Raw genomic sequence first — 16,933 nt, 5'->3', positions numbered from 1 at the left:
CAGAGCTCAAGAAAGCAGTAAAATAGGTCTTGTCATTGCAAGTGCCTTTGTAACATAGTAGGCTAACACAAGCTATGCCCAACTCATGAGATGAAACAGTAGAGCCCATCAATGGTGATGCTGTCACCACTGATACCAACACTTGAGAAGTAGAAAGCGTCAAAAAGGAAGCTACTGGATTACTAGGAGCCATAGTCACGTAGGAGACAAACGTTGAGCAGGTAATAAGCGACGCACTGCCAGCCAGCATGAAACCAGAAGTATGCAAAACAAAGACGAACTCCATGAGCAATGAGAGTGCAACGAACCAAAAGTATCATGATCAGTAACCACCGAATTAATCAGGGTATGAGTACTGATCAGCAGCGATAAAAGAAGGAAGTGCCAAACGAGCCATGCCACAGGTGAGCGCTGAACCAAGTATACCAGAAGTAAGCACTGAACCAGGTATGCCTTGTGGAAGCGCTGAACCACCAGACATGTTATGAGTAAACGACAAAGCGGGTAAGGTATGCCAAACAACGTAGACTATGAGGAACCAACCACACTGATGTAGTAAACTGTGAACACTGTGTGTATACACCAAACTAGGAACAAGCAGCACTCTGTTCGTACGTGACACAAAAGGAATAAGCAATGCATTGACTGAAAGTGCCGAAGTACTTGAAGTGCTAGCTGAAAGTGCCGAAGCAGGAGCAAGCAGTGCTCGAACTGAAAGCGTCGCATGGGAAACAAGTAGTGTTGTAATATCATGAGCTTGTCCTGACATAAAGCTTCGGAGCGAAGCAATGCACTGGCATAAAGTGGTTGTCCATGACTCAAAGGGTCCATGTGAAGAGGATCTGAAAATATTCAACTCTCCCAGCCGAGCCGCTGCACTGAACTCAAGCATAGTATGAGAGGTTAACACAGAGTCAACCATCGAGTGCAATGTGCCGACTCCCCTCTTGGTTGGTCACATGGGGCATCACACCAAGTGATGCAGAGGAACCTAGAACTGATGGAATATGTGGAAGCTGCACCCCAGCCACCACCGAAGTTGGATGGGATTGAGAAGACACTGAGGTGGTGACTAGTCTTCCAAATGGAGAGGGATAGACCTAGATGGCGGAGGTTCTTGTTGAGATATGAATCCAACACCTTCTCAAGAAAATCTTCATTGGGAGACTGGGACGGAGATTGGATAAGTTAAAAAATTTAAAATTGAAGGTAATGCATAGGTCTTGAAGGTGTCCCCCATCTGTGATTTGCAGGAATATAAATAACAAAAATTCAAAACAAGGAAAGATGCTTATGCTGACAATAAACTATTCCTTTCAGTTGAAACCCACGGGGCGAGTATGTTTTACCATCACTTTTAGCATTATTCCAGTAATATCACGATAGAGACACCAGAAATAGATTCACTCATTGCACCCATGTGAAGAATCAAACTTTAATAAATGGTGTAAGGAGTGAAATCTTTAACAACCAGGCGACCCCACAGACAAAAATCCAATTGAATTGTCATAACACTACAGTTTTGAAGGTACAGATTTTATTCACAAAAGGATTCAACAATTGACTGTATGACTTCACAAATACAAAACATCATATGAACAGCTTTGTACAATACACAATATTCAACCAGGAATACACAAGAAATTGAATCAGTGAGATAACCTCAGTGATCTCCATATATGGAAATAGTTCACTATTACCAAAATATATTGACTATAAATCTTTACAAGACTGAATCAGAACACCAAGACAACCAATATTTTCAGTTCCCATACTGGAAATGATTTTTTATCTCTTAGCATTCCATAATATCAAAACATTAAAGCTTTCTCTCGAATGTTAATGATATCATATCACATTATTATAAAAGAGTCCAGCTACTGAAGGCCACAAATTTGTGACATCACTCAAATTCTTGCAGTGAAAAGGACTTATCTCTTCTATTTCAACACATTCACAAACATGAATCTGTCATCCATTGATGTATTAGAGAAAACGTTTCTACTATATAAAAATAGGCAGCTGTGCCACTGAAATTTTCTGTATTAGGGCTGAAGGCATTATCAAATATGAACAAGTTGATAAAAGCACCATAAAGTGAAAATATGTCTTAGACATGCTTGCAGATATTCAATGTCAAAGAACGGCTAAACCAAGACTTAAAGACATCCTATTATAGGCTTCATCAGAACGACTGTTTTTCATTCAGTTTTAAATTTGTCAGAACAGTATCCCAGTCAGAAACTGGCGCCATATTGAAACAATAAGCATTCCTCTGATTGGTTAATTGTTATTTCTTCAGTTGCATTGCTTGGTTCAAGGTCATTCTGATGTGACCTTTACTGGGATGTCATCATACCTTTGTTTAGCAGAAGTAAGAAAGTACATGTAACAACTTTTATGAGATTGGCAGATTTAAAGAACAGAAATCTCTATAATATATCACATTTTGACAGTGTGTCCATGGTAACAGATTCTACTTCATATATAATATGAGGGACCTACATACAAGTATAATGAATGTAATATCTACTACTGCTCCGCGAGGAACACTCTCTACTCCAGAACCACTATAAACTGAACAGTGAGCACAATATGACTTCAGCACAAAAACTGTAACAACAGTTGGACAGCATGTAGGATTGGACATGTCTTCTGTTCCTCAAATATCACACCTTTACTTATGCTGACAATATCACAAATTAGATTCAGATTGCATGTGGATACTTTCTGAAAGACAGATTCACTTGGAATCTTATTTTCCATTGCTATCAATTTCAGTTAACAATTCCAAATACAACATCTGAATTTTCTTGAAAACGTAACTTAAAAACAACTATTGTCAACAGAAATCTCTAGTCCTCTTGTCAATTGCCCTTTGCAATTTGATAACTTAAAAACTTGAAATAAGTTTTAATTTATTTTACCACAGATCATAGAGTTTCCATAAAAAGCATTATCACCACTGATCGAATAACTGGCACCACTGTGGTAAGTTATCATTAATATATATTTATCCCCATAACATTCATGACTTTGAGTCAGTTCTCTGAAAATAAGTAATCTGTTTCAAGCCTAGTTTTGCTCCTGTTAAGTTCCCGAGTGTTAAGTTCCGGAGTGACAAGCGCCTGGAGCATCTTCCACAACAGGTGAGTTTAGTTTTATGCCACAATCATCAATATTCCAGCTATATGGCGGTGGTTTGTACAAAATAAACCAGACAATCCAGTGATCAACAACATGAGCATCGATCTATGCAACTGGGAACAGATGACGTGTCAACCAATGACGTGTCAACATGTCGCCTTGTATGACAAGTATATTCACCTTTTATTCCACAATGACAAGGACAATTATTGTTCCTCACAGCAGATTCCACATGCAACAATATGTTAATACTACTCCACTTCTCGAACTGATGACTTACTATGGCAGATATCAAAGTCAACAATGGATGGAAATATATACTGTTCTTATCTTAACTATCTGTTGCCGTGGAAGACTATATACCAGACTTCTCTGAAAAGTCAGTCAAATTTAGTCCGAACCTCAATTCTTCCCTGTATACTGAGTAGTATTAACAAGATTGTGGGAATTTTAGCGACACCAATAAAACGTTTATTGTACGTACAAGGTATATGAATAGTTAGGAGCATGTCTCACTGCTCCCATAGTTGAATCACTGCATAAACATTTAACAAAGTTTACAAAAAATGTCCAATTGATCTGATTTTAAGCAAGAGGCACTTTTTGTGTAAATGAAACATTCAGGTCTAGCTTTCAGTTTTCAGAAATCATTTTTCTCTCTTCAACGATTAATACTATTGTTTGTGCATGTACATTCATTTCCACTGAGAACTAAGAACACACGCTACATTTTCTGTACTAAACAAACAGTGGGTGCTCATTAAAACAATATACAATTTAACTTGTAACAACATATCTTGTACAGTGTTGTTATATTCTAATTGCACATGTTCTGTAAATATAGTTATGTTCACAAGAAAGGTAAAATCTTGGCCGCAATAGAGCCAGTTAAGAGTTTACATCTCATTGGCAAACATTTCATCTATTCCAGCCCTGTGAGAGACTACAAGTGTATAATATAACAAGGACCATAAGCTGTTTGAAATTCGCTGTCCAAATGCACACAATACAATAACAACAGCAATAATAATAATAACCAGTCTGACTGTGCCAAGATCACCCAAACCCTCTCTGCTGCATTTCTATCTTAATCTGTAAAACATAATAATAATAATATTCAGTGACACAGTCAGAGCATTTGAAAATGGGAGCTTGGTGCTGGGGGGTGGTAATATTAAATAAATAAATAAATAAATAAATAAGCATTTTCCTAAACGCCTGTGTTTGACTTTAGTTCAATCTTGTGTGGGTTTACATGGTCTGTAGTAAATTTACATATCAATTTATCTATCAAACTAAGCTGCTATTTCTCAAGAGAGGATACAAGTTCAGTCAGAACCTGTAACTCCTATAGTTTCATGGCAGCCTTGCACTTTTTAACATTTCAAATACTGGATGCTTGTGGTGGTTCTAAAATAACTACAACATTCCAGTGAGTGAGTATGTTTTTTTATGCCACTTTTAGTAATATTTCAGCAATATTTCAGCAATATCACAGCCAGGGATGCCAGAAATGGTTCACAGATGCCAGATGTTATTACCTTTAAGAAAGAATTTTGGTTGGCACACTGATGCATACATAGCAAATTGATGAGGGATCATCTGACAAACAAGGGATTCTCATTACTCTAGGGGTTGGAAGATTTTTTTTGAGACAGGTAATTTTTCAAGGTCACTGCTGTCAAACATACCATTTATCTGTCCAACAAGGGACTCTAGTGTTCTAGGATTTGGAAGATTTCTCTGGGACAGGTAGATTTTCAAGGTCACTGCTGTCAAACATGCCATTTATCTCTGTAAAAAGATCAGAGTTCTTTTTCTAGTATGTCCGGGGAACAATTTACTTGCTTTACTAAACACCGAGAACACACACAACATTATATTTCTAGGTAGTTGTGCTACCTTTCATTATGAAATAGTTTGTTTTTAAGTATTTCCAGAAATCAGAATAGCCCAGTTACCACCCCCAACTTGATCCACCAAGGTCTTTCTTCAACATTTAAATGCTGAAGTTTAAAATAAGTATGTACATTCCTTAAAACCTATCCAACTGATTCATACAAAACAAAATCACAACTTTCCATGTAACTAGTGATGAAAACTAACAATAAGTAATGACTATACCCTTACAAAGTCAAAACCTTGAAAAGCACAGTAAGACTGCTCAGAGTGACTACTCATAAGTTGTCAGACAAGTATTATACTGGACAAGAATAAAATCCAATGAAATAGGAAAGATTGATTACCGTCTCCTCTACACTATGCAACTCAAAAAAGGTTAAGGATCACAAATTCTTTTATATTACAATAGTTCATTTGTCATGTCATGTCAATGCATGACAAGTAAACTACTGTTACATTCAAGAATATGACAACATTTTGTTTTGATAAGTATACAGAAGAGGCAATCTCAAAAAGTTAAAAGTCTTCAACTAAAAGCTAAAGTGTAAAAATTACTACATTTATGGAACATCAGTTCTGACAAACATGACAAAATTTATCCAGACATTGATAACAAACATTGTTTTTGCACTTACTTAAGAATAAGGTATTTCTCCTAACCCCATTAAATTAATTAAACATTTCCATCCAAATTTGAAGATATTTTGAGGCAGTAGAAAGGAGGACACCAGAAATGGGCTTCACGCATTGTACCCATGTGAGGCATCAAACCTTGTCTTCTGCATGAAGAGCGAACACTTTAACCACAAGGCTTCCCCACTGCAATACAAATGAAAGACAGAAGGCAACAGTCATTTATTTGCAGGTACCAAACTGACTGTAATAATCACCCTTCTGATATTTACTGATGAATAGTATACTCATGGATAGAGGTGTGACGATAGAGAAAATTCACGATACGATACATATCACAATATCTTGAAGCGATACAATACGACTTGATGTGCATCATGATATGCTATCCTTAGTTATTTTCTTTAGATACATATATTTGGATATCAACCAACAGTGTAACTTTTTACAAAACCGTCAATTTCTAGTGACAATTAACAATTTTGAGGTCAATGACACATATCACGATACGAAAAAAGGTATCAATATATTTATCGTTTGATAAAGTACAGTGATTATCAATACTACGATATATCATCACACCTCTACTCATTGAAAATAAGGGAACACATGAAAATACAAGAGTTCCATTATTTGGGTCGAAAAATCAAATCTGACAACATAGTTTCTCTTTTCAAAAACCATTTTAACTATTTTGATTTCACATTTGAATACCTTTTTAGATTATTTCAATACAGCTGATACATAAGTTTCACCCCAAATCCAGCAGTTTCGTGCGCTAAAATAATTCAAAACGTGATTAAATGATGCCGGACTAATTATCCAGTGAGAACTGTTGATGGTAGATATTGCAAAGTTAAACATGAACTTCACACAAAAATGCTGACTGAGTGTTTGATGAAACCTGATGTTCTTACTTGTATGAAGAATCAAATCGAAAATCGATAATCAAGCTTCCAATATCGCAAATCGAACTGAGGTCTGGGTGAATCATTACAACCCTAGTTTTAACTCCCACCCAACCCTTGTCTTATCCTCTAAATGCCAAATGCAGGGAGGGCAACATGGCCTGGGTCCCATTCCACAAAGCGATCGTAGCGCTAAGATGATTGTAACACCTATACCTTAACATTGTCGTAGCATTACGATTGGTTTGAGAATCTTGGACTCCAACCACTGACCTTCCCGACTCCAATCAGAGGTTCTAGTCCTTAATTAACGGCACTGGTTAGAAAAACTTCCAAACTTTTTTGAACAAATACTGTTACAAATGAAAGGATAATTGTGTTTTGTGCCACAAACATCGCACACATCAGTTTTGAAATGGACGGATTAAAGTGATGTGCTCCGATTCCTATGTTCATTTATTTGTACAGATCTTATCCAATCAATACATCAACTGAAAAACTTGTTTTAAAATACATGCCATTTTCCAAATAATTATTGGCTGACATTTTAACAAATAACAGTACCTACAAAACAAAAATGTTCCACACACAAACATACAGTAACCATAGAAACATGTAACACAATAACAACTTATCAATTGCAGAATGTGTCAAGAAGATTAAAACCCCTAAACATAAATAAGTATAACATGTACAACATTTTGGCAATGTAATTTAGTTATTTACATGGCAACAGTTGCCACGGAAATGATATTTACACATATACCTATACAAAGTTCATGGAGTGTTCAGACTTTAAGCATCATGCTTTACTGCTGGCATGAGATCAAAAGCTGGCTAACTCGCAGCAATGGCTTTGGTGGTAATGGAATCCTCATGGGTCAAAACACATCCACAGTTATAATGGAAGCCACTGTACACACATGCAGAGTTCACAGCGTGTACATGGACATATAGGCCCACGGGGTAGCAGTCAATGCTACGTTCAAGTTGTTCATGTTGAAGAAAGAGCAGTCTTTGTGAATGCTCACAACCCCTAATAATACATGGGGGGTTTCAAGGGGACCATTTCATTTGTTGAGGATGTCTTCGATTTCGGTCAAGTGGGTTGGGTTGGGTTTGTTGTTGGGGTTGGTGTTTTTTTTGTAATTTCAAACGAACAAAGGGTGGGTTGATATAGGATTGACCAATCTGGGAGGGTGGATCATTATTTTGCCCCAGGATAACCATTATCTTGACCCCCACAAGAACAGGCCCTTGATAAATATGCAAATCCAAATGAGTTACTTGAGCACAGAGCTGAATCGGTCTTCAACAATGTGAGTAAGTTATTCACAATGCCATTAAGTTAATCCTGCCTTGTGTGCAGAAGAGAATACGAATCACTGAGTTAATCCAGCATCATCAGTTCTTCCTCACTCAAATCATTTTCAACTGGCTGAGTGCCTTGTGACCCTTCTCCATAATCAGTATGGATACCGCCAGTTGGGAGGAATAAGTTTGCAAACACACTCACATCAATGTTAAATGATGGACCGTCCACTACGGTTTCCTGTGTTGCACCAGATGTGCAGTCTGGATTCAGTGTCTGTGATTCTGTGTATTCGCTAAGCTCCTTCATTTGGTCAATCACTGTTTGTGGCTGTTTAAGATGTTCCAGTGAACAAAGGTCAATGCCTAAAATGTCTGCCTCACTTCTCTCACTTAACTGATATGTCTTAGCTATGGCTTCATTGTGTTGGGTTTCTTGAAGCCAGAACGGTTCCGCAAGCCGCATCTTTGAGCCCTTCTGTCCACTCATATGAGTTGGTAACTTCACAAACAGACGATCCATCAGCGCACACTCTGTACGCAGCTCAGTGTCAGACTCACATGAGGAATATTTTTGATCTTTCGAGGAACAGTCAGACAACTCTTTGAGTGAGCTGCTTGCTTCTTCCGAGCTTCGTTGGTCACTCAGTGTTATGTCACTAGTATCCTTGGAGTTGTTGGAAACATTTGAGTCATTTTCACCCATTTTCTTCAAATCAGTTTTATCATCATCACTTGAGTTGCTATCCTTGTACTCAGGTGGAGAAACAGACATCATCATCTCATCATTGCACTCTTCTCGCCACTGGCGATACACTTCTTCAATGTCAGGACTATTTTCCTTCTTGCTTTCTGTCAGTGTTGAACGACGCTGGTGCCAAGCACCTTTGGAGTTTCCAGGCAGCAGTCCCAGAAGTTGGTCAACATGGTCGGAACAACATGAACTTGACTCGCTGTGCACAGAGGCATTATCATCGTCTGTTTGGTTCTCAAATAGAAGGAATCCCGCCTCTTCATCCTGTACAGAATTAGGAATATGTTAGAGTGAGTGAATGAGTTTAATTTTATGCTGTATTCAGCAATATTCCAGCTATATGGTGGCGGTCTGTAAATAATCGGGTCTGGACCAGACAATCCAGTGATGAACAGCATGAGCATCAATCTGTGCAATCACGAACCAATGACATGTGTCAACCAAGTCAGTGAACCTGGCCACCCAATCCTGTTAGTTACCTCTTCCGGCAAGCAGAGTCGCCTTTCATGGCAAACATGGCTTCCTGAAGGCTTAATCTAATCCAGATCTTTATGCGTCTAAAATACATCAGAAGACAAACACATACCATTACATCTGCCTGAATGATACCAAAATAAAGACTGGAAGGTAAAAAGTAGTGATGCAACACATGCATGGCTAGCCAAGAATAAAATATACAAAGCCACATGGCCAACTTTGAGAAAATGATGCTCCAGAGCTCAAAGCTGAGGAAGGTTTCACTCATGTCAGTTCTGTACCCAATGTATTTTTTGGGAGTGGGAATTATGAATGTTGAGTGCGTATTTCATTTTCCGTAACCCACTACTTTCAATGGGTATTTCAGTGATTTCAATCAGCTAAGTATATGTCACTGAGTAAGTTTACTATGCAGGTATGTACTGCCTCATGTCATACCTAATCAGAACCAACTAAAATATAATGGAGATGGTTTCATAAACTAGTCCAACACTAGTTCTAAACTATCAGTACAACTTGAAAGCAATCCATGTTTTTTGCATTATGCAAATGATTTATCTAAATCTATTCCGCATGCATATGTTTTAAACTTTTGTATCTTTAAACTTACAAATGCATAATTTGTGCTCAACAATTATTTTTCAATACCTACTTGGAAATTTTCTATGCATATTTTACTCAGATACATAACTTATCTGAGCCAGGGCTCGTACAGAATTTAAAGACCAAAATTAAAAGCTTTTTCAAGGCCAATAAGACACACAATTATATAAGTAAACCAAATGAAAATAATAACAAACACAACTTGTGAGTACTATTATAGTGTCTAGAAAGTGTCTCCAAGAATTGCAAAATATATCAGGTCAGAAACGTAGTTAATTAACACGAGGGGAGACGTTCATGAATAACCTATATCCAAACAACTTGGCTCTTGGCTAATGTTAGTTTCTTAAGATTCCAAAAATTATATATCACTTTAATGCTACTACGGTCTGGGGACTAGTGACATCTTGGTTGCTGAAAAGGGTCTATGGAGTTGAATAGGTTAGTAGACGCAATCATCACTCCAAGGCTTCTAAGCCTTTTCCAGGCTTTTTAGGGCAAACATAGATTTTCCAGGCTTTTTAGGGCAAACATAGATTTTCCAGGCTTTTTCAAGATCATACAAACCCTGAGGGCCTCTGATATATATCATGAATGTTAGGTAACCAAGGCAAAAACAAACAAGCACTTGATGTACAATTCTTCATATTCAGTGATACAATGATAAAAATACATTTTTGAAATGGGTTCACCATGCTGACAGTGTTAATTTCTCCTGACAATATTGTTAAAGCAAATATTTCAGAGTATTTAGTTCCTTCCATTTTGCATACATCGTGACGAAAAAACATCCAAATATAAGTAAAAACACTCCATTCTAAAGAAATTCATGAGTCATTTTTCCATTCTTGAGATGCGAAATAACACAACAATTTCAGGGAAGGAGACAGTTCAATTCACAGAATATGTGAATGAATCGATATATACCCGTTATTCCTGAAATCAATTCATTTTTATTAGTATTTACAAGTTCAAACATAAAGATGATACACACTGCGATACGGTGATAAAAAACGGTATTTTGACATGCATTCAGAAAACTTTGGTTATTTTTATTTTTCACACCGAAATCATGCGTTTGTTGTAAAATGGTGACCTCTCAGTCTGGTTTGTCCTGACCCTGTCAAGTTGCTGTCTGAAATCTCAGGGCTTTTTAAGAGACTGGAGAAACTAGTTCAGACTTGTAACAACTGTGTTGATGTTAAATTGTTCGATTCCTTGTTTCATTACTGCCAAATATCATGTAGATTTTTATTTTTTCATAGTTAAAAAGTTTGTGCAATATATTAAATTATATTCTGCGTACCAGTAGATAATCATTCTCTGTTTTACGTACATATGTTCCAGATTTATCACTGTATTAGCGCCATTGAGCATCTGTATGGTGGACATTAGGTGATTTTCAAATGTTTTATTATTATCATTAATACATAATTTTACATGGCAATACATATTGCAATATGATCAGTTTCTGCAATACATACCACTACCCAGAATCAATACAAATTACCTGTCTCAGGAGTTTCTGCAATACATACCACTACCCAGAATTAATACAAATTACCTGTCTCAGGATTGTTGTTATTTCCTCCTTACACCTTATGTCCTACTTACAGCTTGAATATTTGGTACGAGATAGTTTGAAGCCAAAAACACTGCCTCACCACAACTTTATCATTCTTGGCAATATAGGTCACAAGTTCTTCCAACTGTTCCATCACAGAGTCATTGTCCTTGTCCAGTTTCTTCATGGCTTCCCGGTCAGCCTTCAGAACGTTCTTCAGGATCCGCTGAGGAAGTTGATACCTCATCTTAACGTCTGTCGTCCACTTGCTTTTGGATAACCAGAAAGGTTGACTGTATCTCCGGGATGCTTTCACTCGCTTTGGAGGAATCTCCCGCTTTAACTCAGAAGTAGGGTCCTGAAATGAAATTACATGTTGGAGTTTCAGTTGGATTTCGCAAGGTTTGTTTGATGTAGCTTTGAAACGTTTAATCTTCCAAAACTGACTTACTCGTGAAGGTATGGGTTAGAGTATTAGCCTTTAGTAACCCATGCTTGTTGTAAGAAGCGCCTAACAGGATTGGGTGGGCAGGCTTGCTGACTTGGTTGACACGTGTCATCGGTTCCCATTTGGGCAGATTGATGTTCATGTTGCTGATCACTGGACTGTCTGGACAAGACTCAATTATTTACAGACTGCTACCATACAGCAGGAATATTGGTGAGTGTGGTGTAAACCTAAACTCACTCACTCACTTCTACAGGAAATATTGCTTGGCAAGATCAAGCAATATTTTCCAGCAGACATCACAAAAAATGTTAGCACTGTGACATCATAAGTAACCTGGCATCACAATCAACTGGCATCATTTATCGTTCAGTGAATAAAGTTATTATATAGGACAAATTTTGTGGATAACACCTTCTTCATTTTGTGAGTGCAACATTTCGATACAGATTCTTGTACTCCTGCTTCACAATGGTACAAGAATCTGCGCTTGACAATGTATACCCTTGTTAGGAATTCAGCCTGAGTGAGTGAGTGAGTGAGTGAGTGAGAGAGAGAGAGAGAGAGAGAGAGAGAGAGAGAGGGAGAGAGAGGTGGGTATTTCGCTGCTTTCAGCAATATTCCAGCAGTATCACAATGTGGGGGCACCAGGAGTGGGCTACACACATTGTACCCATGTGGGAAATAGAACCATTTCTTTAACATGACAAGTGAAGGGAACATATAGAAATAGTTGAAGTGGTCAGTACCTCTCTGGAGCTGTTGTTGACGCTGCTTGATGCTTCAAGAATATACATCAGAGAGGAGTCTGTGTCATTGCCAGTGCTGGAGTCGAGACGACTTGACTCCACACGACTTGACACATCATTTTGTGTTGTTGTAGCTTCTCCCTGCAAACAAGACAATTCATCAGAACACACGAAACAACATAAAGCACTTTAGAAAGGAACATGAAAAAAATATGTTACACATGCAGAAGGTTCTGGGTATGCCAGAGCATACTGTTATAAGAGACAGTGCTGCTCTCGCTACACCAGATTCTCTTGTATTTAATCAATATAACTGGTGTGAATGAGATATGGATTTTGATAAAATTATATGGGCAAGCTGCTTATTTGTGGTGTAAACATATTTTATTACATTCAAGAAGAAAGAAAATGACTTGAAAACAAGTCTAACTGGCTTATGTGTTAATGACACTCTATAATACATGTGAGGGTTCACTATTATGCATAAAGGAGTACAAGTCGTCACTGATCAATCTTGGATCTCAACAATTAATTTTGGTTTTGTTTTGTGGCCAGTTGATACGAATTGGAAAATAATGGGAACTTCAAAGTCTTTTATGTCACTGCATTTCAATCTTAAGGCAGCAGTGAATTTATTAATTGACAGAATGGACTACCATAATTTAGATCAAACATTAACTTGTGTGGTTTGATTAGGCTCTTAAATTAGGAAGCATTTTTCGCATCTATAGGTAGTTCATTCCAAAGTTTCATTGTATGGGGCAAAAACGATTTGGCATAGTTAGTAGATTTGCACGTGATAGTCTTTTCATTATTCCTAAGATTGTAGTTGCTGTTTTCAGAAACATTCCCTGAAGCAACATCACAAAGATAGTCAGGAACAATATGGTTCAGAATTCTGTAAAATAACGTTAATTTAGAAATTTCTCTGTTTTGCTAAGTAAATCAGATTTGTCTCATGATATAGTTTCGCATGGCTTGTACCTCTGACTGCACCACATATTGTGCGTAAGGCATCTAAGCGAAGGTGTTCTGGTGACAAGGACTGTTGGTTTGTACAACTGTACCAGAGATGACAGCAATAGTCAAAAAAAGGTAAAATAAAGGATTTATACATCGTTTCGAGATTTTTGCATGATTGTCTATATTTAAAACTACAATTAATCGTAGGGTTAATTTTCCTCATCATTTCATTCATGTGGGAATGCCAAACAAGGTTCTCCTGTAAAGTAATGCCTACATGTGTTTGAATCTGCACTTCGTTTATATGGGTTCCCTTCAATGAGATGGGAGGGTTCATAGAAGGTTTGGTCTTTCACTTGCCAGGTCTCTGTCCATTTTTACATTCTGTTGAGTCTAAATCTGAGTTAAGAGTAAATGAACTTGTATGGGGATCATCAATTTTTAAATAGATGAATTTTGTGTAAAACCTTAAAAAGCAAGCACTCAGTCTGCACTCTTCTTGCATTATTATAAAGACGCATTTCAGTCTCACCATGTCTACTATTGAGAACTTAATAAATGAAAATCTCTGGTCGTCATTGATTGACAATACAGAATAAAACAATTTAAACATCTCTCATAAAATTAATTGACAAATGAGCACTTTTTCCATGGCACTAACTGATATCCATTGAATTTATTCATCAACAAATTACTAGTATTTAACAATAGCGGAAGTGTTGACACTACACATTACACAAATACAGGTCAGTTCCTCATTAAAGGCATCTCAAGTCACATGCAAATATCACTTATCATTGTTTAAAGACTCTCAAGCACATTCGGTAGACTGGGCATTCTCCTACCACTCAGGATCATTTTGCAACCTTTGCTCACCTTTGAAGTTTTTCAAGTCAGATTACGTTTATACATGCTGTCATAAGACAAGTAGTAGCAAGCAATCACATCATCAAACATGGCTGCATAATCAAAACATGGTCAGCTTGTTTCCATTTATCAAACTCTATTTGGTAAATAACAAGTGTGAAAAAAAAAATTATCAAAGATTCAGGGTCTCACATTTTGTCAACAGAGATTTCTGAGCTTGCATTTTAGACTAGACACTTGCACTTGCATTAAATTCATGATGCATTAATTTTATGATTTACAGTATTTTGCTCATAATCATATTCTGTCATTCACCTGATGAAGGGGCAAGAAGTTGCCCAGAAAACTTGTGTTGTAAATATTAGAGACATTGTAAATCCATACCATTAGTCCTGTTACCTTCAAATTTCTAAATGCCAATCAAGTATCTGTTTCAAAAAGTAATCAAAACTACATGGGTAGACTGCATGTTAAACTGATCATAGGGTCTCACAACTGTAATGGGATTACCATAGGAAACTGAGGGTGCAGCTGTGTTCCTGTTGGCATAGGTGTCGCAGAAGATGTGGGGATCGGTGCAGTAGATTGGCGCTGTGGTTCTGACATCTCCATATTCACCCTTGGCATCGGAAACGGCTGGAACATCCCAGTGAGGGTCTGATAGAAGCCTCCCATAACTTGAGGCACAAATGACACACCTGAAAGAGTTACGTATTCCTCCTTATCCATGAAACCAATATCCTCTTACTACCTTTCCAATATGTCACAAGTCCAAACCTCAAACATCATGCCCACATAAACGTGACACAAACAATCACGCTGGCTGAGTAGTTGCTTAGCATTTTTTAACACTTGTTTATTCACACGTGTTCAGAGTGGCCTTGTGTGCCATAAACTATCAAATACTGAATCTTTAAACCAAATCAGTACTGGGGAGGCTACAAAATCCTATTTCTAGGCCCCTTTTTGAGATTCTCCTCCTGGACTATAGACACAGTGCATTGATGAGACAAATAGTGGGTACTAAACGACCCTCCATGCAATACCATTTTCATTTAACAAGTTAATAATTTGGTATCAAACAAGCGAAAGTGAGTTTGATACCAAATTTTTTTCAAGTTTAATCAAACTGGAATTTCAAGGAAGCCGTAAAAATATTACAGTGCAGTCGCTTCAATGGCCAAGTAAACTTCATGATCAAGTCTGAAAGCACAAAAAAATTGGTCCTCAGACAATGGCTTTTCATGAAATTGTGTGGGCAGGCTGCTCATGTTTTGTCCAAACAGGGGCTCCCCTCATAAATACTGTATCTTTTCTATTAAGTGCAGGGTCTCTAATAAGCACCAGGTATAGACCTTTGCATTTTTTCTCAAATGTACTCTACCTCTGCCTAAAAATAACTATATTAAGCAATGGTCCCCTAAATCATAGCCTCCTTTAATCCACATGGGCACCAGTATTTTAATACAAGCCAGAACTGGAGGTCTATTGAACAAATAAAAGTCAGGGTGCTTATTAGAGGAAATATAGTATTCACTGATAAGTACAATACTGGAAGCCTAGTCCCATGATCCATTCTGAAGCATCTTGAGGTTCCATGCCCAACGGCCAGAGTGAGTGAGTGAGTGAGTTTAGTTTTACGCCGCACTTAGCAATATTCCAGACTGACTATATCTCCCAGCATTACCTGCTGGAGGAATAAAAATACAACATTTCATTAAAAAGAAAAATTGCCAAACAGGCTATTACCCAATAAATTTCTCCAAATGGTCAACATCTTGGTCCCAGATAGCCCACAATGAGTGAGTGAGTGAGTTTAGTTTTACGTCGCACTTAGCAATATTCCAGCTATATGGCGGCGGTCTGTAAATAATCGAGTCTGGACCAGACAATCCAGTCATCAACAACATGAGCATCGATCTGCGCAATTGGGAACCGATGACATGTGTCAACCAAGTCAGCCAACCTGACCACCCGATCCCGTTAGTCGCCTCTTACGACAAGCATAGTTGCCTTTCATGGCAAGCATGGGTTGCTGAAGGTCTATTCTACCCCGAGTTCTTCACAGGTCCCCAACGGCCAGAGTGAATAAGTATGGTTTTATGGTGCACTGAGCAATATTCCAGCAATATCATTGTATGGGACACCAGAAACAGGATTCACATATTGTCCCCATGTGGGGAGTCGTAGCTGGCTAACTGTAAATAGCAAAACGCACAACTTTGGGATCTGTCTCATATATCTGCCAAGGTCTGTTGAAAGATTTTAAACAATTCCATGTTGTGCTCTGGGAACAAAACACACCACTCCCTTTTGAGGCTAAGTCAGTATCGCCTCCATGGTAACTGAGAAAAATAGAAATGCCAAACATCTGTAAATAGCAAAAGCCACCAATTTCTGTTTGATACATTTACAGTTTTCGCTGAAAAATATGTAATGTTTTTTTTAGTTTTGCTCCAGAAACAAAATGATTGCTGACAGAAGACTGACTATATCTCCCAGCATTACCTGCTGGAGGAATAAAAATACAACATTTCATTAAAAAGAAAAATTGCCAAACAGGCTATTACCCAATAAATTTCTCCAAATGGTCAACATCTTGGTCCC

General features: G+C 37.7%; 2 protein-coding genes across 2 annotated transcripts in view; one reads left to right on the top strand and one right to left on the bottom strand.

The window, feature by feature from the left end:
- The window catches only part of LOC137268208 (EF-hand domain-containing protein D2-like), a 265,230-nt gene that overhangs the window by 103,171 nt on the left and 145,126 nt on the right, over positions 1 to 16,933 (top strand). The gene's annotated exons all lie outside the window — the stretch shown is intronic.
- LOC137268204 (period circadian protein-like) overlaps positions 1,521 to 16,933 on the bottom strand; it is an 83,355-nt gene continuing 67,942 nt past the window's right edge. Inside the window, exons 20-23 of the mRNA XM_067802743.1 lie at positions 14,837 to 15,024; positions 12,497 to 12,637; positions 11,400 to 11,657; positions 1,521 to 8,919 (exon numbers count right to left, since the gene is read on the bottom strand). Of these exons, the coding sequence (XP_067658844.1) occupies positions 7,981 to 8,919; positions 11,400 to 11,657; positions 12,497 to 12,637; positions 14,837 to 15,024 (1,526 nt within the window). The 3' untranslated portion in view covers positions 1,521 to 7,980. The remainder of the gene's footprint in view (positions 8,920 to 11,399; positions 11,658 to 12,496; positions 12,638 to 14,836; positions 15,025 to 16,933) is intronic.

This window comes from Haliotis asinina, chromosome 16 (assembly GCF_037392515.1).
Source record: "Haliotis asinina isolate JCU_RB_2024 chromosome 16, JCU_Hal_asi_v2, whole genome shotgun sequence".
NCBI lineage: Eukaryota > Metazoa > Mollusca > Gastropoda > Lepetellida > Haliotidae > Haliotis > Haliotis asinina.
Note: the sequence above shows the minus strand (reverse complement) of the source record. Positions and strands in the feature narration are given on the sequence as shown.